Source organism: Chiloscyllium plagiosum, chromosome 12 (genome assembly GCF_004010195.1).
Source record: "Chiloscyllium plagiosum isolate BGI_BamShark_2017 chromosome 12, ASM401019v2, whole genome shotgun sequence".
NCBI classification, from domain to species: domain Eukaryota; kingdom Metazoa; phylum Chordata; class Chondrichthyes; order Orectolobiformes; family Hemiscylliidae; genus Chiloscyllium; species Chiloscyllium plagiosum.
The window spans coordinates 2,095,714-2,121,968 of NC_057721.1; the positions used below are offsets into that span (position 1 = coordinate 2,095,714).

At 47.7% G+C, this 26,255-nt stretch overlaps 1 protein-coding gene across 1 annotated transcript in view; it reads right to left on the reverse strand.

Annotated features, from left to right (window-relative positions):
• LOC122555472 (pleckstrin homology-like domain family B member 2) overlaps positions 1 to 26,255 on the reverse strand; it is a 213,905-nt gene that overhangs the window by 141,543 nt on the left and 46,107 nt on the right. Inside the window, exons 6-9 of the mRNA XM_043701499.1 lie at positions 24,761 to 26,073; positions 15,489 to 15,986; positions 4,396 to 4,539; positions 2,732 to 2,869 (exon numbers count right to left, since the gene is read on the reverse strand). Coding sequence (XP_043557434.1) covers positions 2,732 to 2,869; positions 4,396 to 4,539; positions 15,489 to 15,986; positions 24,761 to 26,073 — 2,093 coding nt within the window. The remainder of the gene's footprint in view (positions 1 to 2,731; positions 2,870 to 4,395; positions 4,540 to 15,488; positions 15,987 to 24,760; positions 26,074 to 26,255) is intronic.

A 26,255-nucleotide genomic window follows, 5' to 3' on the forward strand; every position in this document is an offset into this window, starting at 1 on the left:
GGGGGACTGTGGGGTGGGTGCAGATTTCTGTGGGGGGGACTGTGGGGTGGGTGCAGATTTCTGTGGGGGGGACTGTGGGGTGGGTGTAGATTACTGTGGTGGGGATTGTGGGGTCGGTATAGATTACTGTGGTGAGGACTGTGGGGTGGGTGCAGATTACTGTGGTGGGGACTGTGGGGTGGGTGTAGATTACTGTGGTGGGGATTGTGGGGTCGGTATAGATTACTGTGGTGAGGACTGTGGGGTGGGTGCAGATTACTGTGGTGGGGACTGTGGGGTGGGTGTAGATTACTGTGGTGGGGATTGTGGGGTCGGTATAGATTACTGTGGTGAGGACTGTGGGGTGGGTGCAGATTACTGTGGTGGGGACTGTGGGGTGGGTGTAGATTACTGTGGTGGGGATTGTGGGGTCGGTATAGATTACTGTGGTGAGGACTGTGGGGTGGGTGCAGATTACTGTGGTGGGGACTGTGGGGTGGGTGTAGATTACTGTGGTGGGGATTGTGGGGTCGGTATAGATTACTGTGGTGAGGACTGTGGGGTGGGTGCAGATTACTGTGGTGGGGACTGTGGGGTGGGTGTAGATTACTGTGGGGGGGACTGTGTGTCGAAGTTGCCAGCCTAATCCCTGACAATAGGCAGGTGTCCACACTAGCACCCGCGCAGCCACTTGCCAAAGAAGCCCAACACACTCTCTGTGGGTACTTACTGTTCAGTCCCAGCACTGAGTACAGTCCACCAACATGAGTACAACACAATCTCTTCGCTGTCATTCAAGCCTCTCAAGTACTGGGCAATGCAGTCCAACAGGCCTTCACACACCAAACACAGTGGTTAAAACTGAGCTGTCACAAGCAGTGTTGACCAAGCAGAGAGTGGGGGTTAGGAGATGTTGGTGGCCAGGAACGGAGGGGGAAGGTTGAGGCTTTTGTCGAAGATGACTTTCAAGAAACATACAAACACACAACTGCACACTAAAATTGCACATAGATTCAACGACTGGGTTCCAAACCTATATTTTAGGATGCCCTGTGCCATTTTACTCCTGTAGCCGTTCCTTCACGGAGTAATATGAGAATACACAGAAACAAGGAGTTACTTACACAAAGAATTTGCGTCTGTACAGCCCTTTCCACAGTCTTCGGGTGGTCTAAGACACTCCATAGCCAATCACGCACTTTCAAAATGTCACAATGTCAGAGCCATGGGAGCTCATTTGTGTACAGGAAACTCCAACAAGCAGCGGCCAGACAACCGCAAGTTAATCTTTTGATGATGATGATGGAAGGACAAATAATGGCCAAGATATCAGGGCCCAACTGCCTGGCTCATCCTCAAACAGCACCAGAGGGATCTCTCACCCCTGCGTCACATCTCATTACTTCTGACTGTGTCGCACTCTCCTAGTAATTCACAGACGGGTCAGCCTCGATACGGTGTTTCTTGCTCTGGAGTGGGATTTGAGCCCGCCAATGTCTGTGCCCTGTAAGTATCTATCCTCAGAAAACATCCTTCGTGGATTAACCTCTAAGCAGCTGTCGTCCATCGTTGCGCAGTTTCATGGGCAGGTTCTCAAAGACACCACTATCACGTGGGACTTAACAGCAGTGGTTGTAAACAGAAAGCTTTCATTGCGTTCGCAGATGGAATTAAGAAGTCTGTGGTCGGCTGGATGAATGGCTATGGAATTCCCGACAGAAAATAGGGTAGTGACTGTGATCTAAGGTAATTAAATTCAGGTTCAAAAGCTGAAAACAACAGGATTCCTGATTGGATTGATCGTGCTGAAGCTCTCATCAGCCGTCATGGAAAAAGGTGAAAGAAAGCAGCCGGACAGTCAGGGTGGGAATAAGATGGAGCTCCCAGTTTCTCTGAGACTACTTGTAATGGGCTTGTCTCCCCTCTGGATCCAATTCTTGAGTTTTATTTGTCCTAATACTGTCTCATTTTCAATTCTGCCATCATCCCTGTCAGGAATTAAAATCTCGCCTGCCCATCACAGACATTTACCTTGAGCGCTAATCCAGGCACACCCTTCCTAGCAACCCTTTATACATGACTGCAATACGTTAAGACCATTCACCTCGGACACAGGAACAGGCCACTCAGCCCCTCAAATCTGTCTTCTAGATCATGGCTGATTATCTACTCAATGCTGTATCACTTGATATTATTCAATCTATTGCTCTCGAACGTGTACACACTCAATAATTGAGCCTCCACAGTCCTCTGGAGTAGAGAATTTCAAACACTCAAGAGAAAAATTTCTTCATCTCAGTCACTTATCCTCAGACAGTATCCCTTGGTCCTAAAACCCACTCCTCACCAGGGGAAACATCTATCTGAGGAAAGGTCATAGACTTGAAACACACAACTCTGTTCCTCTCTCAACGGGTGACATGTTTCCATCGTTGCCTGTTTTGTTTATATAAAAATTAGCATGTTTACCATCTCTAATTTCCTGATGTGAACCTCTGAGGATATTCGTTCTTCCATTTATTCTTTCCCTGGCTACAGTTAGTATTTTTTGGATAACCTACTGTAAATTGCAGAGCACTATGAGCTGGCTGACCCAAAATACAGGTCAAGCAACAAAATATCCTTCCTCTGCAGGACCCCTTGCTAAGTGTTAACTGGGTTTAAGATCAGCAAATCATCTCCAGATCTAAAACTGCTCACTTACAGCAGGAAGTGCACAACAATCAGTTTAACACTCTCCAATGGTTCATACCTTCACCTTTTCAGACGTGACACTGGTCTCCAGGTCAGTTATCTTCTTCTGTAGCTGCTCCAAAACATCTTTCTCATACTGGACGTGTGAAATCTCAGAGTTCCTCTCCCCTTCTAACAGGGCACGCTCCATCTCCACCTGTAAACAGAACAAAAACAATGACCTTTTATTCAACAGAAGGCCGTATCATTGGGTGAAAAAATTTCTGTTTGCACCTTCCATTCCACCCTGTCATTAGAAAGTAATCTGTATACAGAGAAGGGAAAGAAAATCCCGAAGAAATCACAGTGGTCAGCACTGCTGCCTCACAGCGCCAGAGACCCGGGTTCAATTCCCGCCTCGGGCAACTGTCTGTGTGGAGTTTGCACATTCTCCCCGTGTCTGCGTGGGTTTCCTCCGGGTGCTCCGGTTTCCTCCCACAATCCAAAGATGTGCAGGTCAGGTGAATTGGCCATGCTAAATTGCCCATAGTGTTAGGTGAAGGGGTAAATGTAGGGGAATGGGTCTGGGTGGGTTGCTCTTCGGAGGGTCGGTGTGGACTTGTTTCCACACCGAAGGGCCTGTTTCCACACTGTAAGTAATCTAAAAAATGTTATTCTTTATAGGAGGTATTGGTGTAGTGGGGATGTCACTGGGCTAATAATCCAGAGGCTCAGGCTAGATGCACTGCAGAAGCTGATATCTGTTCTGGGCTCTGAACTTTAAGAAGGACCCACTGGTCTCCGAGGCCATGCAGGGTGGATTCACCAGAATCTGGACGCCAACATTCAATTACAAGAAGAGTTTACACAGACCAGGGCTACTTTCCCTGGAATTTGGAAGAGTAAAGGGTGGTCTGACCAACATACACCTCAAGATTTGCAGACATTCATGAAGGCAGCTCAACACCACCTTCTTCAGTGCAATCAGCAAAGGCCACACCCCATGAATGAATAAAGTCCTAATGAGTATAGTTGGGTATGGCAAAACTGCGAGGGGTTGGGGTTTAGTGGTAGATAGCAGCATTGAGAAAGGGGCTTTCCAGTTAACCTTCCAACATCTCACAAAGAGTCATAACCTCCTGAGAGAGCTGGTAAGAAGCAGAGAGCCTCTGAAGGGAACGGTGCAAAAGCTGAAAAGCCAGCCTTGACACAGCAGCTCCAGATGTGAGTGGTACTATCGTGCAGCTAACAAAGCCAACTTCAAGGCCAGCTATTCAGAGAAGCTGGGGGCCCCTAGTACAGGTAGCTGTCAAAAGTCAGAACATCCTCTCAAGACCCAAAGTAGTCAACTCCCTTTTTTGCCCACCTTGAAGTCCATTTGCCCAGTCCCGTAGCCTCGCAATATCTCATTGTAATTGTATGTTTCCACCTACATGGCTCACAATACTGCTCCCAACAACCATTCTGCTCCTGAACAATCCTTCTACAAAGCATCAATTTACCTCGAAACACTCACCCACCTTCTTGCTGTGATTCTGCACGTTCTGTCTTTACAGATAACAGTCCAACTGCCTCTTGCGTGTCCTCCTTTACACTCACAACCCCTCATCTATTTGGCAGTGGAATAATACCATAAGCAATTCCATGGGAGATATGTCTCAGGCATTCCATGCAATTGAAAGACATAAGGTCCCGGTTTCTGGAATTGTGAACTTGGAAAACAGCCTTCATTATATTCAGTACCTCTTGTGAGGACTCCTCCATCTGATTGTCCAGTTCTTTGATCTTCCTGTTAATTTCTTCCACGTTGTTGAGGATGCACACACAGTCTTCCTCTACTTGGATAATTCTCTCTTTCACGTTCCTCTCAGCCAATTCCTTCTCTTCCTGAAAGACAAACAGCGAATTTTAAGGGTGAACAAATGCATGAATTGGGGAATCAGCTCCAAACTGAGCAGCCACTAGTGAGCTCAGGAACATGATGGTGCCAAAAGCAGTATACTATATCCTTTTTAGAGGAAAAGATAATTGTCAGTCCTGCCCTCCTGCGAACAGGCCTGCCCGCCTGAGAACAGGCCTGCACTCCTACGAACAGGCCTGCGCTCCTACGAACAGGCCTGCACTCCTCCGAACAGGCCTGCACTCCTCCGAACAGGCCTGCACTCCTCCGAACAGGCCTGCACTCCTGCAAACAGGCCTGCACTCCTCCGAACAGGCCTGCGCTCCTCCGAACAGGCCTGCGCTCCTACGAACAGGCCTGCACTCCTCCGAACAGGCCTGCACTCCTCCGAACAGGCCTGCACTCCTCCGAACAGGCCTGCAATCATCCAGAAAGGCCTCCAACTCCCTTTCCACAATTAGGCTAATGTTATTTCTTTCTGTTTCAACCAATCACCTGACCACCTTATAAAATGGGGCAGAAGTGCAAAAATGTATTTGTTAACCTAAAATCACGATTTAATTGAAACTAGAAAAACATTTTTGCTAAATGATGAGATAAACGTGACAGGAGTCTTGGGAACTTGCCACTTCCTAAAAGGTTACTCTAATGGTCAGGCTAAGATTGGAATGTACTCCAGGTCTAAGTATTTCTTCTGGCGTCAAAGAAAGGCATATTTACAACAATACTTTCCATGCATTAACATTTTTACAACATTCATTCGCAGGATGTGCCTGGGACAACATTTATTACCCATTCCTTAATGCTGTGGAAGAGGTGACGTGAGCTGCCATATTGAATGGCTGCAGTCCTCGGTGGGGTGGGTGAGACCCCGCAGCGACAGGTCAGTCTGGGTACAACATACAGCCTGGGGAGTGAAATGAATCCTCAGTGAAGGCCAGTGGCTCCATTACTGCTGCCCCATCCCCAACTCAATGTACCTTTGTACACTGGGAACAGCACCTGCCTCAAAAACATCATCTTCTCTTTAACCCCCGAGGGCTTCTGACTGAGACCATCAAAAAATTGCAGGTCAATGTGGAATGGAACAGAGCTGAGCGAGCGCTGAGGTCCATGTGCTAACAAAGTACAGCTTCCCCCTGGCTGCAGAGGAAAGCCCAATTATCGCTGAGATTAAACAAAATTCCAAAAGCTACAAGAGAGCTGGCAATCCCACAGGACTGCGCGCTGCAGTTTCCTTTTATAAGTTGATATGAATGGTTACGGTTGTCAACACCGAACCATCTGTGTAATGTCGCGTTTCACCAGCCCACAGGGAAAGAGCTCCAGATGCTGTTCCCTGATGGGTGGTGTCATATTTTAGCCTGTTATAGATCCGCTACAATCCCATTCTTCCTTCCGGACCCCATATCTCTCAGAATGTGGTATCATTGCGCAGACAAATACCTCAAACGTCTCGTCAAAGGTCTATCTTTGCTTTTAACGATCAAGTGTAAACAATAGGAAGGGATGGGTGGGAAACAGCGTAGCAGTAGGGGAGCCTGGGGGTATCTGTGCACAAATTGTTGAAGGTTGCAAGGACAGGTCCAAAGCTTGGTTAATCAAGCAAATATCATGTTATTGTGGCAGAGAGTCCAAGGTGTTATCTTGTACTTAAACTGAAACAAAACCTGATTAGACCTCAGCGAGGGTAGTGTGTCCAATTCTCGGCCCTATAACTTTGGAAGGGTGTGAATTAGAATTAGAATCCCGACAGTGTGGGAACAGGCCCTTCAGCCCAGCAAGTCCACACTGCCCCTCCAAAGAATATCCCACCCAGACCCATCCCCCTAACACTCTGCATTCCTCCCAAAAGCTTCGGGCAATTTAGCATGGCCAACTTACCTAACCTGCACATCGTTGGACTGTGGGAGGAAGCCCACGCAGACACGGGGGGGGGGGGAACGTGCAAACTCCACAGACAGTCACCCGAGGCTGGAACTGAACCCGGATCCCTGGCGCTACGAGGCAGCAGTGCTGACCACTGAGCTACTGTGCCAATCCAACACTGCCACTGGATTTTGCTGTCTCGCAGAAAGGAGTCCCAACAATGATTCTAGGCAGGAGGAATTATGGTTATTGGTTATTGGATGAACCGGCACGACTGGGACTACTCTCCTTGGAGAAGGAGAAGAGGTGATCGGTTTTCAAAATCCTGAGCGGTCTGGACAGATCACAGAGGGAGAAACCATGTGCACCAGTGACGGGATGGTGAATCAGAGGACATGGGTTTAAGGTAGTTGACAAAAGAAGCAACAGCAACATGAGGAGAAAGCTATTCGTGCAGCAAGTGGTTAGGGTCTGGGGTGTACTGTCTGAGAGTGTGGGGGGAGGCAGGTTCACTTGAATGGAGCAAGAGAATTGAGGTTTCAGGCAGAAGCCCATTCCTGATGAAGGGCTGATGCCCGAAACATTGACTCTCCTGCTCCTCGGATGCTGCCTGACCAGCTGTGCTTTTCCAGCCCCACACTTTTCGATTCCGATCTCCAGCATCTGCAGTCCTCACTTTCTCCTAGGAGTTGGGAGGTCATGTTCCGGCTGTACAGGACATTGGTTAGGCCACTGTTGGAATATTGCGTGCAATTCTGGTCTCCTTCCTGTCGGAAAGATGTTGTGAAACTTGAAAGAGTTCAGAAAAGATTTACCAGGATGTTGCCAGGGTTGGAGGATTTGAGCTATAGGGAGAGGCTGAACAGGCTGGGGCTGTTTTCTCTGGAAGCTGAGGGGTGACCTTATAGAGGTTTACAAAATTATGAGGGGCATGGATAGGGTAAATAGGCAAGGTCTTTTCCCTGGGGTGGGGGAGTCCAGAACTGGTTTAGGGTGAGAGGGGAAAAATTTAAAAGGGATCTAACAGACAATCTTTTCACACAGAGGGTGGTGCATGTTTGGAATGAGCTACTGGAGGAGGTGGTGGAAACTGGGACAATTACATTTAAAAGGCATCAGGGTGGGTACATGAATAGGGAGGGATATGGGCCAAGTGCTGGCAAATGGGACTAGATTAGGTTAGGATATCTAAATGGCATGGATGAGTTGGTCTGTTTCCGGGCTGTACATCTTTATGACTCTATTACACGATGGTTAGGGTCTGGAATGTACTGTCTGAGAGTGTGGTGGAGGCAGGTTCAACCCCAGCTTTCACAAGGGAATATGATCACAATCTGAAATGGAAACATGTGCAGGGTTCTGGGGGGGAAGGGGTGGGTATATCGTGACAGGCTGAATGTTGTCTCCAGGCTGTGCTGTAACCATTCTCTGACCTCAATCCAGAAAGGTGCCTCTGTCGCCTTTCACCTCGAGCATGGATTCCTGTCGGGTCACTCCTGAGTCTCCCAAACTCACCAATCAGACATTTTTACACAGTGTTGTGCAGGCCCAGAACCGCATCATCGAATTACTTGGTACAGGAAGCGGTCATGCTACCCACTGAGCCTCTGCTGGCTCTCAGAAGGAACTAACCAATTAGCCTCACTCACCAGCTCTTCCTCAAAAGCACTACTTTCTCCTCCATTAAAAGTTCTCAAATTCTCTTGCAAAACTGCTTCCATCCTCACTCTCTGTACCACCCTCTGATACCTCACCCTCGTCATCAGGGCAAACAGTTTAGCAGGATGTGCCAGGCGCTGGCTGGGCCAGCATTTACTGCCCATTCCTTCGTGCTGCAGAAAAGGTGGCGTGAACTGCCATACTGAGTGGCAGTGGGTGGGTGAACCCTGCAGTGACAAGTCAGTCGTGGCTCAGTTGGCAGCATCTGACCTTGGGGTACAGTGTCCAACCCGAAGCGTAAAATGAATCCTCACTGAAAATAGGAAAAGCCAGTAAATACTATGGAAAATATGCCTTTCTTTGATGCCATAGGAAAATTAGAATGCTGCATTAAAATCCCTCAGCATTGTTTAAACCTCGATCCAATCTCCTCTTAATTGCAACATTATCCTTATTAACCTTCTCTGCACCAAGAATAATCTTGCACTCTCCACGTTTATATCAGGTGGGTAAGAAGATTCATGCACTTTGACAGGTCTGCAGATGGCTAATGGCTAAAGGTTCTGAGAGCAAACAGTCAAAAGCCCTGAGGGTATCTTGCAGTAAACATGAAGTGAGCTCAGTGAGGGTATCTTGCAGTAAACATGAAGTGAGCTCAGTGAGTTTTGGGACAACACATCCATCCTCGGATAAGCCAAACAGAGACATGCATGAGAATTCCTAGAAGCATGGCATTTCAACCGGAACTCTATCAACAAACACATCGACTTGGATCCCATTTACAATCCCCCGAGAAAAAGAACAGGAAATGACATCACCATAGGAAATTATGTCACCACAGCAAATGACATCACCAACCCAAGGAAACTCAAACATATAGATAGAAAGCGGGCTACACCACCAGTGCTTCATTCAGAGGCTCACTGAAGATGTTACCTAGTATGGTGACGAAACGTCTAAAAATGAACCTTCCAGCTCAGCGAGCAAACCTACATCCTGATGTGAACTTGTGAGTTTGCTGTGAACTGGTTGCAGATGCCCCCAGGTCTGGCCCAGGAGACAGAGGTATATGCTCAATGCCAACATGACTGGCAACCATTACCAGGCCTATTCTTCCTTCAAGCCAAGGTGGGCATAAGGTGAATACATTGCGATAACTCTGCTCCTTTAACAAGGTTATGCAGTCCTTGACTATTTTTAAGGAAGGTCATAAACGACGCAGACTCCAAAAGATCTGGGGAGTGAAGTATTTTAGGGCCAGTTTGATTATAGCTAACACATACTGCCTCAGAAAACACTTGTATAATGAAAGGGGAGTGGCCAGTTGGTTTGGTTTTGAAGGTAATATGGAAGAAGCTGTCCCTCTCTCTCCCTCTCACTTTTCTCCTGTCAGATCCTCTGTTTGATATTACCTTTTGTGCCAAGGGGTGTTATGGGGGTTGTTGCAAGTATTGGGAACAGCATTACTAAATTGGGATAATCTGTTGGGTTTTCAGATCGGTTAAGTTATTCCATATTCTGTATTCTAACAGATGAAAGGCTTAACAGACAATCAATTTTTCAGTGTATAATTTCAGTTACATCACACTGCAAATTTTTGCTATAAATTCTGATGAAGGAGCGTCGCTCCGAAAGCCAGTGCTTCCAATGAAACCTGTTGGGCTATAACCTGGTGTTATGTGATTTTTAACTTTGTACGCCCCAGTCCAACACCGGCATCTCCAAATCATGACCTGGCCTCTTTTGTTTGTGTATCACTCAGCAATCTTGTAAATAAATTCTGTTTTGTTTAAAACTAAGTGGTTTGACTAGCTGATTCTCTCCTGCAATATCCACTTTACACCTGCGTAAAACAACTAGCAAAGTTAGGGTCTGGGCTCCCTTCTTGGCCCGGCCTGGTCATGCTTGGAACTGCCCACATTTGCCAGCCTGGATTATGTGCTCAGCCACTTGGGAGTGGTGATTTTTGAGCTTAAAGTTTGGAAGGCAACTGACTGTGCCAGGTTTAAGCATTTGACGAACTGCGTGCTGGTATTAGAGAGTCGAGGTGTAAGTAGGTCCCTCTATCGTAAACAGAAGACTGATCTCAGTTTAGTTTAACCTTCGTTCTCAAACAGTCAGAGAGATGCCCTCAGGTCAGAGATGTCTCATTCCAGATGAGCTGAGGCAGCTCCAGAGCCTTCTGTGGTAAAGGAGGGAACCCTTTTCTCCACAGGGGAGTATTACCAAACCTGGAAGAAAACCCTTTACAACAGGCAGATCTCAACTGGGGTCAATCTCCAAGACGTGGAGTGGGACAGGAGCGTTGCACAGAGCAAAAGGCACCCTGCAGTGGGAAGATGAAACGGCTACAGATGCAACACAGGAAATAAAGCCATTTGAAAATGCAGAGTATGTATACCATAGCAAACTGCAACAGAGGATTTATCTAGCGGGTGGTAACATTGCAACTTACTCCAGATAAAGTTAAAAATCACACAACACCAGGTTATAGTCCAACAGATTTAATTGGAAGCACTAGCTTTCGGAGCGTCACTCCTTCATCAGGTGGTCGTACTCCAGATAAGTACAACTGGTGCTGGAAGATAATTCCTGTGCGATCATTAGTGACACTGCAGGGAGTATTATGAGAGACAGAGAGAGAGAGAGAGAGAGATATCTTTTGCCTTTTTTTTAAACCGGGGTGTCACGTTAGTGATTTTCCAGTCCTCTGGGACCCTCCCCGATTCCAGTGATTCCTGAAAGATCACCATTAACACCTCCCCTGTCTCTTCAGCTATCTCCCTGAGAACTCTGGGGCGTGTTCCCTCAGGTCCAGGTGATTTATCCCCCTGCAGACCATTCAGTTTTTCTAGCAACATCCCCTTGGTGATGATCACCATACTTAGCTCTGCCCCCTCACTCTCCACCACAAGCTGCTCCAAAAAGCCATCTTGTAGACATTCCACAAATTCCCTTCTTTGCAATCCACGACCAACCTGATTTTCCCAGTCCACTTACATATTGAAATCCCCCACGATCACTATAACTTTGCCTTTCCCTACACAGCTTTTCTATCTCCTGGTGTATCTTGTGCCCCAGCTCCTGACTACTGTTTGGAGGCCTCTAGATAACTCCAACTCTGGTTTTTCAACCTTTGTGGTTCCTCAATTGTGATTCTACACCATCTGACCCTACTTCATTTCTCATTATTGATTTAGTTTCATTTCTTACTCATGAAGCAACCTCACCACCTCTGCCCACCTGCCTATCTTTACGTTAACTACGCAGCCTGGGGGTGTGTTCAAGCCTACCCCCATCCCCATCTTTCCCCAAGGACACCCAACCTTCTCCAATATCTTTGATATTCCATTCTCTTCCCTTCCCGCTTACAATTCTTACTGGAACAGCCACTGGCTGTTCTCACCTGACGGCTGGCACACTCCATTGGCATTTGTGCCAATGGTTTTTTTTCAATGCTGAGCAACTGTGCGTAACAAGTTCCCCAAATCGGGGTAATCCCTATGTTATTCCTGAAACAACAGCTGGATTTCATCTCGAGCTGGAAAACACAGATTACATCAGGAACAACATCAGTTCCTTTTTTTGACGTCCGGGAGCAGGATAATTCTGATTGACCGCATAAGAAAGCAACACAACCACCAGGTCAGCTCCATTTTTATAAACTGATTCACTCAGATTTGTCAGCTTCCAAACTGTACAATGACTCTCTGACACAAATCTCGTAACGACCCTGCTCTTCCTGTGGCAAGCTTGCTTCAAGAGATCATAGAGTCAATAGAGATGTGCAACAAGGAAACAGACCCTTCAGTCCAACCCGTCCATGCCGACCAGATATCCCAACCCAATCTAGTCCCACCTGCCAGCACCCGGCCCATATCCCTCCAAACCCTTCCTATTCATATACCCATCCAAATGCCTCTTAAATGTTGCAATTGTACCAGCCTCCACCACTTCCTCTAGCAGCTCATTCCATACACGCACCACCTTTTTCTGTGTGAAAAAGATGCTCCTTAGGTCTCTTTTATATCTTTCCCCTCTCACCCTAAACCTATGGCCTCTAATTCTGGATTCCCCAACCCAAGGGAAAAGACTTTGTCTATCTATCCCATCCATGCTCCTCATAATTTTGTAAACCTCTATAAGGTCATCCCTCAGCCTCCGACGCTCCAGGGAAAATAGTCCCAGCCTGTTCAGCCTCTCCCTGTAGCTCAAACCCTCCAACCCTGGCAACATCCTTTTCTGAACACTTTTAAGTTTCACAACATCTTTCCGATAGGAAGGAGACCAGAATTGCACGCAATATTCCAACAGTGGCCTAATCAATGTCCTGTACAGCCGCAACATGACCTCCCAACTCCTGTACTCAATACTCTGACCAATAAAGGTCATGGGGTCTGTAACTGCAATCAGTAGCAACTTACTCAAGTAACGTAACCTCCTCCTGTTCTGCATCTTTGATCCACCTGTCTCCCACATTCATTAATTCAGGTGTAATAATTTAAGTTAAACATGGGAAACTGAGTAAAAAAGTGTGGTGCTGGAAAAGCATGGCCAGTCAGGCAGCATCCGAGGAGCAGGACAGTCGACTACTTGAACAAAAGCACTTCATCAGGAATTGGAGGTGGGGGGGAAGGAGCGCCAAATGCCCTGGAAGATAAATGGGTGAGGGGTGGGGCTGGGGGAAAGGTAGCTGGGAATACGATAGGTGGATGAAGGTGGGGATGATTGTGATAGGTCCGAGTGGAGGGGATAGATGGGAAGGAAGAGGGTCAGGGAGGACAGCTCAAGAGGGCAGTACTGAGTTGGAAGGTTGGATCTGAGATAAGGTGGGGTGAGGGGAGATCAGGAAATTGGTGAAATCGACATTGACACCATGTGGTTGGAGGGTCCCGAGGCAGAAGATGAGGTGTTCTTCCTCCAGGCATCGGGTGGCTCGGATTTGGCGACGGAGGTGGCCTAGGACTTGCCAGGTCTTGATGGAGCGGGGGGAGGGGGTTGAAGTGTTTGGCCACAGGGTGGTGGAGTTGATTGGTGCAGGTGTCCCGGAGATGTTCTCTGAAACGTTCCTCAAGTTGGCGTCCTGTCTCCCTAATGTACAGAAGGCCACAATGGACACGGTGTTTGGAGGCGCAGGAAAATCTCTGCCAGATGTGGAAAGGACCTTGGGACCCTTGGATAGAGGTGAGGGGGGGAGGTGGTTGATGCAGGTTTTACACTTCTTACAGTGGCATCCAATTCAAATCCACTGACTCCCACAGCTACCTGGACTAAATTGCCTCCCACCCACCCCCGTAAAAAACTTACTCCCGATTCCTCCGCCTCTCCCGCATCTACTCCCTAGAGGACAAATTCCACTCCAGAACATCCCAGATGGCCTCCTACTTCAAGGATTTTAAATTTCCCCTCCCACGTGGTCATCAATGCCCTCCAGCACTTCTGCTCCACTTCCCGCACCTCTGCCCTCGAACCCCACCCCTCCACACGCAGTAAGGACAGAACCCCCCACCCAGTCCCCACCTACCTCCAGACACATTACATCATCCTCCACCATTTCCGCCACCTACAGTCAGACCCCACCACCAGAGATATATTTCCCTCCCCACCCCTATCTGCGTTCTGCAGAGGCCATTCCCTCTGCGAGCCCCTCGTTAGATACACGCCCCTCGCCAGCCTAACCTCCACTCCCAGCACCTTCCCTTGCCACCGCAGAGGAGTAAAACCTGCGCCCACACCTCCCCCCAAAGGATCCTCCCATAGAGATTTTCCTGCACCTCTAAACACCTCAACACAAGGAGCAGTTGAGGACTTTGGGTTTCTTCTGCTGTATTTTAGAAGGATGAGGGGAGAATCTCATTGAAAGTTAGAGAATACTGGATAGAGCAAACATGGAGGAGATGCTTTCACGAGTAGGAGAGACCAGGCACAGCCTCAGAATGAAGGGACGACCCTTTAAAATTGTGGTGAGGAGTAATTTCTTCAGCCAAAGTTTGGTGAATCTGTGGAAATCATTGCTGCCGAGGGCTGTGGAGGCCATGGCATTGTGTTTAAAACCGAGATAGATAGGTTGTTGATTAGTAAGAGGATCAAGTGTTATGAGGAGAAGGCAGGGAAATGGAATTGAGAAACGCAGCAGCCATAATTGAATGGCAGTGCAGACATGTGGGACAAATGGCCGAACTCTGCTCCAATATGTTATGGTCTTATCAAAACTCAAGCCCCTCACTCAGGCTGACACTCTAATGTCATAATGAAGGTGTACAGCACTGTCACAGGAACCACTTCGCAGTGGTGACGTTAAACTATGGTCTTGTCTGCTCTCTCAGGAGGACAGGTAGTTACCCTGGATGGTGTGACGTTTTCCTGGTGTTCCATGCCAATGTCTCAGCTGTCATTGTCAACGCCTGGCACTGTAACTCTGAACGTCACCTGGTGCAAACCAACTCAGCCAACCCCACTGTCGCACAACTTGGTTTTGCATTTCCCTCTTCGGCAGGACAACTAGATCTGAATTTGTTGTTCCTGCTCGGAAGACTGAATATTCAGAGCTGCTGAAATCAGATGTTTATGGAGTGATAATCTTGGCTTATTCTAGTTAACAGTCACCTCTTGTACAGTGTGCCTCCTCCTGTGCTGTACATATCTACTGTTCATTGGGATCGGAAGAGTGCTGCCAATTCACACCATTCCAATTTGGAACAACAGCTATCAATGTACCACTGCTTGATCGCCCAGTATTTCACACTCTGCTGTCACTTAACACCCATCAGATGAAACGTGTATCACGCCAAATACGTGCTAAGTGACAGCTAGAACTGTGAACAGCTGAGCAGAACACCGCCTTAAGAGGCTGAGCAGAGAAAACAGATATCAAACAGCCTAAAACACACAACTTCCAAAACTAAACACACAAGTTGTTGCTGGAAGAAAAACTGACGTGTTGAACTCATCTTCTTGCATCCATCAGGACTAAAGTTACAAGAATACTAAATCCCCCAAAAACAGGGCGCCAATCGCCTGGCAAGTGGACTCTCATTGGTCGAGATGTTGCCACGGAGAATGCACCAGGGATCAGTGAATTTTTGCTTAAATTCAAATGAGGCAAGTCAAGATTTCAATTGGTGTTGGGCAGTGATACAAAGCAGATAGTTGGTAATCATAAGTCATTCCACACCCTATGCTTTTCCTTGTGCCATTTAATTTGGCAGGTGGGAGCCCATTTGCCGCTGCCCATACCACTGAGGTCTAGCTTCATCTCCTCCTCCACCTCACCCCCTTGCGTTTGAGAGGACCCCCAGACCTCCAGCAATGGCTGTGGTCAGGACTGATGCTTCACTCTGGGGACCTGCTGCAAGTCCGCCACCAGGAAAATGCCCAGCCTCACGCAGGACAGAAAAAAAAAACTCACCGCGTTGTAGATGTCATTACAGACCACTGCCTCCACAAGGTCAGCAAACGGAACCGTCCTGTCTGGAGCGTCCCTCATCAGCTGGCGAGGTGCCCTGGGAGAGGGAGAGGAGGATGGGGAGTCAGCCGAATGCCTCAGAGAACGCTCGGCCGGACTGGAAGACAGCAGTTGGAAAGACCTCCCGGAATGGGGACGGTTGAACTCGGCATAGCCATCCCCTTCTGGGGCACCCGGCTGTCTGGCTGACCTTCGGTCAGGTGGGCTGAAATCAAAGGCGGAGGACGAGCCGTGATAGGGTCTTGCAAAAGCCCTCGCCTCTGCCTCATTGCACTCACTGGGCTCCAGTTGCGGGGAGTGCACTCTGCTTGGCGACAGGGCCAGTTTCTGGAGCTCCTCGCCAATCTTCTCGATGTTGCTCACCACCGCCCCTGCTGTGCTCTCATCTGCCTTATTGTATTCCGAGCAGAGGTTCAGGATTGTCTCCAGCCGCTGTTGTTCCTGCAAGAACACAAGGCCACCCACAGTTAGGGAATCCGTCAAGCATTTGGACCAGGAACCAATCATTAACCTCCACTGTTCCTTTCAACTAGATCATGGTAGCACTTCAACTCCACTGGTCAGCCTTACACCTGGATGTACTTACCTGGCAAAAAGCTACAGTTAGGCTGTTAGACTCGCAGGTCAAAAGGTCACATTTTCAAATCCCTTGCAATTGGATCACATTCGAGTTGGTAAACTGCAACTAGTGGAATGGCCAGATATTCGTGACAGGCCTCAAGTATTTACATTAGATTCTCGACAGTGTGGAAACAGGCCCTTCGGCCCCAACAAAGTCAACACCGACCCTCCAAAGAGTAACCCATTTCCCTCTGACTAATGCTCCTAACACTATGGGGCAATTTAGCCTGGCCAATTCACCTGACCTGCACATCTTTGGACTGTGGGAGGAAACCCACGCAGACACGGGGAGAATGTGCAAACTCCACACTGACAGTCACCCGAGGCTGGAATCGAACCAGGGACTCTGGTGCTGCGAGGCAGCAGTGCTAACCACTGAGCCACTGTGCCGCCCTGTCATTTACAATGACATGGATAAAGAAACTATGATATACTGTAACCAAATTTACTGATGATACAATAGTAGGGAAAAAAAAAGTTGTGACATGGACACAGGTTATGGGTAGGTGAAATGAGTGGGCAAATAACTGGCAGATGCAGTTTAACGCAGTAAGATATGACGCTGGCCTTATCGGCAGCAAGAATAGAAAAGGGGAATATTATTGAAATGGAAAGAGACTGCAGACTGCTGCAGGACAGAGGGATCTGGGTATCCTGGTACATAAACCATGAAAAGTTATTCAGCAGCTAACATCTGGCGGGGGAGATAATGGCCTCAATGGATTTGAATCCAGCAAATGGTGGAACTTGAATTCAATTTTTAAAATCTGGAACTCACGGGTCTAATGATGACCATGACACCATTGTCAATTGCCAGAAAAATCCATCTAGTTTACAAATGTTCTTCAGGGAAGGAAACTGCTGTCCTGACCTGGTCTAGCCTAGATGTTATTCCAGACCCAGACCGATGTAATTGACTCTAACTTGCCCTTTGCCGAGTTAGGGATGGGCGATAGATGCTAGCTTAGCATAAATTTTTTTAAAAGGTTGCAACAAGTCATTGGGAATGCCAGCCTTTATTCTAAGAAGGTTATGGAATTTAATAACAGGGAATTCCTTCAATAACTACTTGGGATTGTGGTGAGAGCATACCAGGATTACTGCTTGCATGTTTGGTCTCCTCATTAAAGGAAAGATACTCAGGCATCAGAGGGAGTTCAGGGAAGACTCAATAAGCTGACTCCAGGGATGAAGAGATTCGATGAAAAGTTGAGCAGCTGGGACTGATTCTTCTCAACTCCAGTGACCGTGAGAGGTGATCTTTTCGAAAGATCTAAAATCTGAGGGGACTCAACAGGGTAGCTGCTGAGAGGATGTGACTTTTCTTGGAGAATCTAGAACGTGTCACCAGTTTAAAAACTGACGCTCTCCCATTTAAGACGGAGTTAAGGAGGACCTTCTGTCAGATGGTGGTCTTTGGAATTCTCTGCACTTGACAGTCAAACAGGCAAGGCCATTGAATATATTTATGGCTGAGTTTGACAAAGTTTTGATTTACCAGGAAATCAAGAGAATGGAGGAAAGTGGAAAGGAACTGGAATTTGGGGACGCAATTGGATTAGGCATGACTTTACTGAATTGTCGATAAGGAGCTGAATAGCCCTCGCTTGTGACTATTTCTCATGCCTTATCCATTGGGTGGGGAAAATGCCAGCAGCGGGCAGCCTTGGCATCACCAGTCTAAAGTCACCTCCCTTTCCTAAGCCTCCGACACCTCCCAGTAATAAATGGGGAGGGTCATCAAGGTAGGTTGAGGGTGGGGAGTGGTCACCAGGTCTTTTGCTGCAAACCCAGCATTGGTGTTTGAGGGAAAGCAGGGTCCACGACACCATCTGAGGCTCACCAAACAGCTATCGTGAATAATTGGTGTTCAAGCATGTTTATCTGATTGTGGCAACTCTGAAAACCCAAAAGGCCTACCCCGTATCCTTCAATTGTGACCCTCAGTCAACCAGAGTAACCTTTCCTGCACTTAGCCTAACTGGACCTGTTCGAATTTTATAAGTACTTGATGTGCAATTAATGCTGGACAGCCAGTGGTGCTCACATCTGTAAATGAATCAATAAGGAAAATAAAGCACACAAATCTATTTAACAGGCATTAAGGCCTCAGTGAAAAACCTCACAGCTGGCGCTTCGCAAATTGCTGTCAACAACTTGTTCGACTCACCTCACACGACGACAATGGACCTTCCAGGGGATTAAACCTCATCTTGATCGTTTCCCCTCTTGAGTTAATTAAAATACTGATCAGCAGGTAGGCCTCAGCACCTTCCTTCTCACCCAGATTTCCAATCTTTTCTTCAGCAAACTAGCAGCAAGCATAAAAATGCATCGATCTCAACCCTCCCTCTGGTAACCAACGGTGCGGACCAAGCTGATATTCTCACCCGACATCATCACATCCGCTCTGACTTTTCTAAATCAACGTACAGTAAAAACCTCGTGTGGTTAAACAGAGCCTGGAACAACTGGGCAAGTGTAACACTATATCCAAACAGACTGGCCTTGGGATCCAATGTCGGTGGTGGGAGTGTGTGGGGGTGGGAGGTTTATGTGTAAATATAGGAGCTCAGTGAGTGTGAGCTTCCGTTCAGCCAAATTTTAAACCTGATCCACCAGGAGTTTCAGGCATCCAGGCTATATCCAGGGGCCCTTCTCTTTTTGTTTCAGGGCCTCCACCCGGTCCAGCATTATCACTCCCGGTTGCTAGATCATTTGCTTTCCAGTCACTGGGGCGATGCAGCCTTGAGGTATCCCCCTTTCACAGCAGTGATTCCACAGACCCGCTCAGATCGGTGGGCTGCAAGCAGCAGCTGGGAGGATGCCCGTGCACAGCACAAATGATTTGGGTCTGTGTCACTCCATCAGAAGCTGGACGCCGCGGTGCCAGTGCTGTGGAGAATTCCCGAACACCACATCCCTTTTCGAGGGTGCACACGCATTTGGCAGGAGATATAGGTACAACCTCCTTCGGATACAAACATCAATTGCAGGAGAAACACAGAGTCTGGCACTATCGGTGGAGGGAGGGGATGCTGTCAGCCCTCGTGCCTCTTGTCAGCATTTCCTGTTATTAGTTCCCGAGTATTTTGCATTTCCAGCTACCCTGCAATCCCAGTAATGCTGCTTCCCTCCGTTCCACAGGGGGATTGACATTGGAGGACTGACCCTGATCCATCACACTCCCTCCTGGTTCAATGGCTCCACTGGAACCGCTCCACCAACATGTTGCCTCAACTCGGCTGTGATCAGGGCTACGTGATAATTATTTTACACCACATATTCAAGTGGTAGGGTTAGATTACAACAACCACTATTTATTTACAACATATATTAGTGGCTTGGATGAGGGAAGTGAATGCATTATCGAGAAGTTTGCAGATGACAAAATAGGGGGAAGTGACAAGGGTGACATCTCTCCCCACAGATACAGAGTTTCTCAAGTGTTGCCTGATTCTACAGACGGTCGGCATCGGCAGTATTTCGCTTTCATCCAGAGTAGAGGTTGTCCAGTTAGGACAGGGATAAGGAGGAATCCCGTCTCTCACAGGGTGGTGAATCTGTGGCATTTGTTACTGGGGAGGGCTGTCGAGGCCGAGTTGTGAGGAATATTCAAGGCTACAATGGACATTTATAATCAGTAAGGGGACCAAGGATTATGGTGAAAATGCAGGAAAGTGGAGGCGAGAATGATCAGATCAGCCATGGTTTCACAGAATGGCGAGCAGACTCCGATGGGATAAATGAGCTACTGCTGAAACATCTTAAGGTGCCACATGTATAGGCACCATTCACATGATAAAAATATCCCGTAAGAGCATTTTAAAATGTGACACCCAGCTATACAAGGATATTAGATCACAGAGGAGAAAGTGAGGACTGCAGATGCTGGAGATCAGAGCTTAAAAATGTGTTGCTGGAAAAGCGCAGCAGGTCAGGCAGCATCCAGGGAGCAGGAAAATCAACGTTTCGGGCATAAGCCTGAAGAAGGGCTCATGCCCGAAACGTCGATTTTCCTGCTCCTTGGATGCTGCCTGACCTGCTGTGCTTTTCCAGCAACACATTTTTAAGTATTAGGTCACAGAAGCAGGTTTTGATGAGTGTCTTAAGAGAGGGAAATGGCGCAAAGACAGAATTCCAGAGCTTGGGACCTGGTCAGCTGACGGCAGATGATGGAGTGATTATAATCGAGGAGAGACATGGAGTCAAAATTAGAGGAATGCTGAGATCCTAGAGAGTTGTGGAAATGAAGGAAAATACAGGCACTGGGAAGGGGAAAGCCCAAGGAAGAATTTGAAAAACAGGATGAGAATTTTTTTTTAAAAATCAAGATGTTGTTTGGAATGGAGCTGGAGCAGGGGGAGAGCTAAGGGTACAGATTGGCTGCAAATTAAGGCACAGGAAACAGCATCTTGGATAATCTCAAGTTTCCAGAGGATTGTGTGTCCAGAGAGGAGCCAGGAGTGTGTGGGAATAGCCGAGTCTGGGGTTAGATGAAAATTTCAGCAGCAAATGATCCGAGAACGGGGCAACATCATATAGGTGGAAATTACTGGTTTCAGTGAGAACATTGGAAGCTAATCATGGGATCAAATGTGACGCCAAAGTTGTGAAGAGACGTGTAGGCTGATGATTGGAGACTATGGGGGAGTGGAGAGAGATATTGATGATGAGATACAGCTAGGAACTATCGGTATATATGTGAAAACTATCACTGTAAGTAAGTTAGCTCGCTGAGCTGGAAGATAGATAGGGTGTGTTTATTGATGGAGTTCTGGTTAGAATGCCAGGCCTCTTGTGCGTGTCTTTGTTTCGCCTGTCCTAGGATGTGTGTGTTGTCCCAGTCAAAGTGATGTCCTTCTTTGTCTGTATGTATGAAAACTCCCTTGAAAATAAAAGAACTGGAAGTGACATCACCCACTTTAAGAAACCAAGTCCTATAAATAGAGAGGTGGGACATACCACCAGCGCTTCACCAGAGACTCTCACTGATGATGTTACCTAGTCATGGTGACGAAACATCTGAAAACAAACCTTCCAGCTCAGCCAGCTAACTTACAGACTTAACAATCTGAGCTACAAATCTTCCCAAAAATTGCTAAGTATCACTGTGCTTGTGGATGAACGCCAGAAGGGTAGTGTGGGGGTGAACAAGGATAGACCCGTGGGGGAATCGTAGCACAGGAACAGGAGGAGGTGCTAATCCCACTGAGTCTAGAGCTATGATTAGATGGAGAAAAACAGAAGGAGAGTAGACTTAGCCAGTGGAGAGGGGTTGGGGGAGGATGACGTGGTCACTGTGTCAAAAGCTGCAGATGGTCACGAAGCGTGAGGGGGAGACGTTTACCACTGTCATATTGTAATTTTCATAAGAGTTTTTTTGGTACTGTGACAAGGGAGAAACCAAATGGCAGGGATTCGAAAACTGAGTCCTGGGCAAGATATGAATGATTTGGAAGACAACATTACATTCAACAAAGTTTGCACTGAACTGATGTTTTTGAGGGACGAGGAGACCGTCAGGACTGCAGATGCTGGAAGCCAGAGTCAATAGTGTGAAGCTGGAAAAACATAGCAGGTCAGGCAGCACCCTCCCTGACGAAGGGTTTTGGCCCGAAACATTGCCGTTCCTGATCCTCCCATGCTGCCTGACCTGCTGCGCTTTTCCAGCTTCACATCAGTTGACTCTGATGCTTTTGAGTCGTCGGGTAATGAGCAACAGATTTAAAAGGAGAGCGGGACAACACCTGAAGAGAAAGATCCATTCACAATAATCAGCTGGAGCTGAGGATCAGGAGGGCAAATTGGCTGGTCAGCAGTTTAGTGGGAAGGATGCAAAAGTTGGGTCTCATGGTTAAGATGAGAAAGAGAGAAGAGAATGAAGGGAAAAAGCTTAAAACATTGGTCATCACAGAACTCACTGTTATAGGCAAAGTCTCAGATTCCCGCATCCCTCTGGATTAAAAAAATATTTTCTTCACATCCCCTCTGTCCTACTAAAGTTACTTCCCATTTGTCCTGTATTTATTCTTTGACAGGATGCAGGTAAAACTGTTACCCTAATTATCCCTGGGCTGAGTAGCTTGCTGAGAAGATCAGGGCAGTTTAGTGACAATCCCATTGCTGAGTCTGGAGTCACATCGAGGCTAGAATAGATGAGGACAGAAGATCTCCTTCCCTAGAGGACATTGCCAAACCAAATCAACTTTTACCATAATTGACGATAGTTGTCGTGGTTATTATCACTGAGAATAGTTTTTACATTCTAGATTTAAGAACAAAATTTAAATTCCACTAGCTGTTGTGCTGGGATTTAAACCAATATTCCCTGGGCATTAGCCTGGCAACTGTACCTGAACCTGCAACAAGTCCAGCTCAGCAGCACAAAGATCTGAACCCTTCCAAACCAAAATTCAAAGCGTGAGGAATATTAAACTTCTACTAATTTATGACTCAGTCAATCGAACTAATAAAAATGCAAGATGTTTCTCAACTATAAACAAATCTTTTTTCCCCTCTACTCCTTGATGCCTTTAAAATCTAAACATCTATCTCTTTCTTGAATACGTTCAGTACTTAGCCTCCACAGCCTTATGTGGTAGAGAATTCCACAAGTTCACTATCCACTGAGTTCAGGAATGGTTCCTCATTTCAGTCTGAAATGGTCTACTCCATATCCCGAGTCTCCCCAACCAGGCAAAATATTCTCCCTGCATCACTTCAATCAAATCCCCTCTTATCCTCCTAAACTCTAGTGAACACAGGCTCTGTTGAACAAATCTCTCCTCATGGGACAGACCTGTCACCCCTAGAATGAGTCGAGCGAACCTCTACTGCATTCTCTCCGTGACAAGTTTATCCTTCCTTCGGTAGGAAGGCCAAGGGAGTACTCTCAAGCTACACATCCTTACGACTCTTCAAATTCATTGACTGATGAGGATCCTTTCAAAGTATTAACAGTGCTCTTTCGCAAGTGATTTCCAAAGAAATTTGAATGTCAATTCTTTTTGGAAGTAGGGACTCGTTCTTCCAAGAAAAGACTACTTGTCAAAGCCTTTTTGAAAAACCGTTTGACACAGTCGAGATTCTTCTGAAAGAGCAGACAGACAGAAACAGGCAGACAGACAGAGACAAGCAGACAGAGGGAGAGGAGCGGTTTCCATCACCCTGTACTTTATTACTCTTTATTTGCTTCATTCGCACACAATTAAACAATAATTATTTTCCCGGCACCAATCAGGACACATTCGCTTCACTGTCTCTGAGCAGATCTGTTCAAAATTTCTTTCCAAATCCTTTCAAGCCCCAGAAACCCCACCACACTGTGCTTCAGATAGAGAGGCTGAGCGGGATAGAGAGGCTGAGACAGGCTAGGAAAGACAGAGAAAAAAAAAATTACAATGGTGAGAGAATCAGTTATATTGAAAAGTGGTGGATTTCTTCTTGTTGTTCACAAGATTAACGTAAGCTGTTTATTTATCAAAATGCACTGAGTGAGGTCACAGACTTATAGATACCTTTAGAACTTGAGGATAATATAATGTAAATGATGCCCTTTAGCTAAAATGATCAGAATGATAGTAAAAAATAGCTAAGCAGCAGAAATTCTCACTCTTGGTGAGGCAGTAGAAATGGTATTTTTCTCAGTGAAAATATCGGGAGAAATTTTAAAGCAGGATTCAGTAGCAACACCCATTGAGTGCTTTATCAAAATAAACCACTTTACAATAGCATTCACTTGACTGAAGAGAGACTGAGGATCGATATTGCAATTTTAAAGTAGATTCTGGAGAATGACGTAGTCTCTACGTTGAAATGAGTGGACAGCCACTATCAGCCATCCAACAGCTGAGGATGAGGAAAGGAAAAAAACTAGAAGAAATACTGGAAAAGCATGCTTGGAAATCTGATGTACATAAATGTAACAAGATATATAAGCATTTTGTCATTTTTTTAATTCTTGATTTCCAAACTAATTTACTTGTAGAAATGAAAATGAATTACATCATTTAATAGGATCTGGGAGGGATACATGAAACTAAATGGAATTAGGGAAGAGGTAATGGTCATGGGAATTAAGGGATAATTGGAGGAAAACTTTCCTGGATGGAGAGTGAACAAGTAATCAGTGTATTTTGGAATTTTACGAAGTGTAAATTGGAATAAAACTCCAGCTAAAGAAACATATGAAGGGACTTTGTCTATCCAAACTCTGAGGCTCCACAGTCATTGCTGCCTCAGAGCTCAGGACCCCAAAGTTCCGGCACTTTCCACCGCTCTCTGGAAAGTGGGAACAGCTGGAGATATCAGTGATTCTCAAACTCTCAATGGACCATCAGCAGAGTTACTGAAGCCAAAGCCCAAGTCAATCTAAAAAGAAATGAGAATGATGGAGATCCAAAACAAAAACAAAAATCGCTGGAGAAACTCAGCAGATCTCGGACGCATCTGTGGAGGCAGAAACAAAAGTTCAGGTTTCGGGTCCAATGGCCCTGCATTCTTTCCACAGATGCTGCCAGACCTGCTGAGTCTCGACAGCAATTTCTCATTTGTGGTGCCCAGGTTAATCTCCTCTGGGTCCATGCACTCACCAGACGTTCCATTTCCTGTTCGCGGAGCCTCTCCTCCTTCTGCTGTTGGTGGTAACCCAGGAGCTCCTCCTCGTTGCCCCCGATCGAGCTGATGCTGTTGGTGCGCCGGCGGAAGGCAGGGGGCGACGCCGATCGCAGGCCGGGCACTGAGACCGCTGGCTTCCCCGCATCGCCCACCGGCGGACTGCCCCAGCCCCTGAGGGATTGGTCGAGGCTCTCTAGAGGGAAGGCACTCCCTCCGTTCTGGAGCTCCTTCCTCCCAGGGGTGTCGAAGGGACTGTCCGGCACCTGGCCCGGAGGGGAATGGGGCGAAGCCAGGGCGATCTTCTGAGCCACCCTTGGGCTCCCTGAAGCACGGTGCTCTTCCAGTCCTTCACCGGCGATACTGGTTTGGCCGGACTGGGAGTAAAAAGATTCCTTCATGGGTAAAGGGAAATACCTTGGAGTCAATTCCCTGGATTCGTCCGTGGCAGTCCGGGCCTGCTGGATGGACGTGAAGGGGGTCAGGTGGCAGTCCCCGGCCCGGTGCAGCTTGGGCAGAGAGCGGCTGTGCACCCCGGTGAGCCGGAGAGAGGTCCCAGAGCTCTCCCTCACCCGAGGGCCACACCCAAGAGCCCCGTCGCCGACGGCAACCCTCTCGCGGCTAGGGGCGTAGGAATCGACGGGGCTACAGGACAGGTAGAGCCTCCGGGCCAGCCGGGGGCTCGACGGCACACTGGCCGACTCCTTCCCGCGGTCAGCCGCGGCGGCACGCAGGAGCCCGCCGCCACACCGGGCACTTCCCGCCGATAACGTCAAGTCGTCCCATGCGGCCCGCCGGGAGAGGCTTTCCCCGCAACCGAAGCCGGGAGACCGCGATCCGTTCCACAACTCCGGCTGCCTCCTCCGCCTTGACCCCATTCCCCCCCGGTAGGCCTCAGAGTAAAAGGAGCAAACCGTCGGTGACGGGGGGCTGTGCGGGGGAGGTGGAGAACCAGCTGAGCTCATCGGCGACCTGGAAGGGAAAAACCGCTGGAAGGCACCGCCGGATGGCCAGTCCGTCAAAATGGGTGAATACTGCGGGTACGGTGGAGGCATGGCAAGGCGGCTGCTGGTGGTTCTGGCCGTGAATCGCCTCCCGTCGGCGTTTAGCTCCTCAGAGGAGCTCCTGCTCTGGCCCTCCGAGCACGGCACGACGCGGGTCATCGTCGTCAGGCTGAGCGACTCGTGAGGGGCGTTGTCCTCCCAGTTACCACGGCAACTGCGTTCAAATCCCAATAGTCTGGAGGGTGGGCTCTGTGCCAATGCCTGGCGCTCCCTGGCACTGGGAAAATCTGTCATCGAAATAGAATAATAATTGTATTAGGAGCAGATTTTGGGGCTGCGTCTTTCTCAGATGTCCAAATATTGTTTGGGGGGGGTGGCGGTACTGGACAGGGAGGAGGTAGGGTGTGGTCGGCGATGGATGGATGGGGGTGGTGGAGGGCAGGGAACATGGGATGGGCTGGTGATGGAC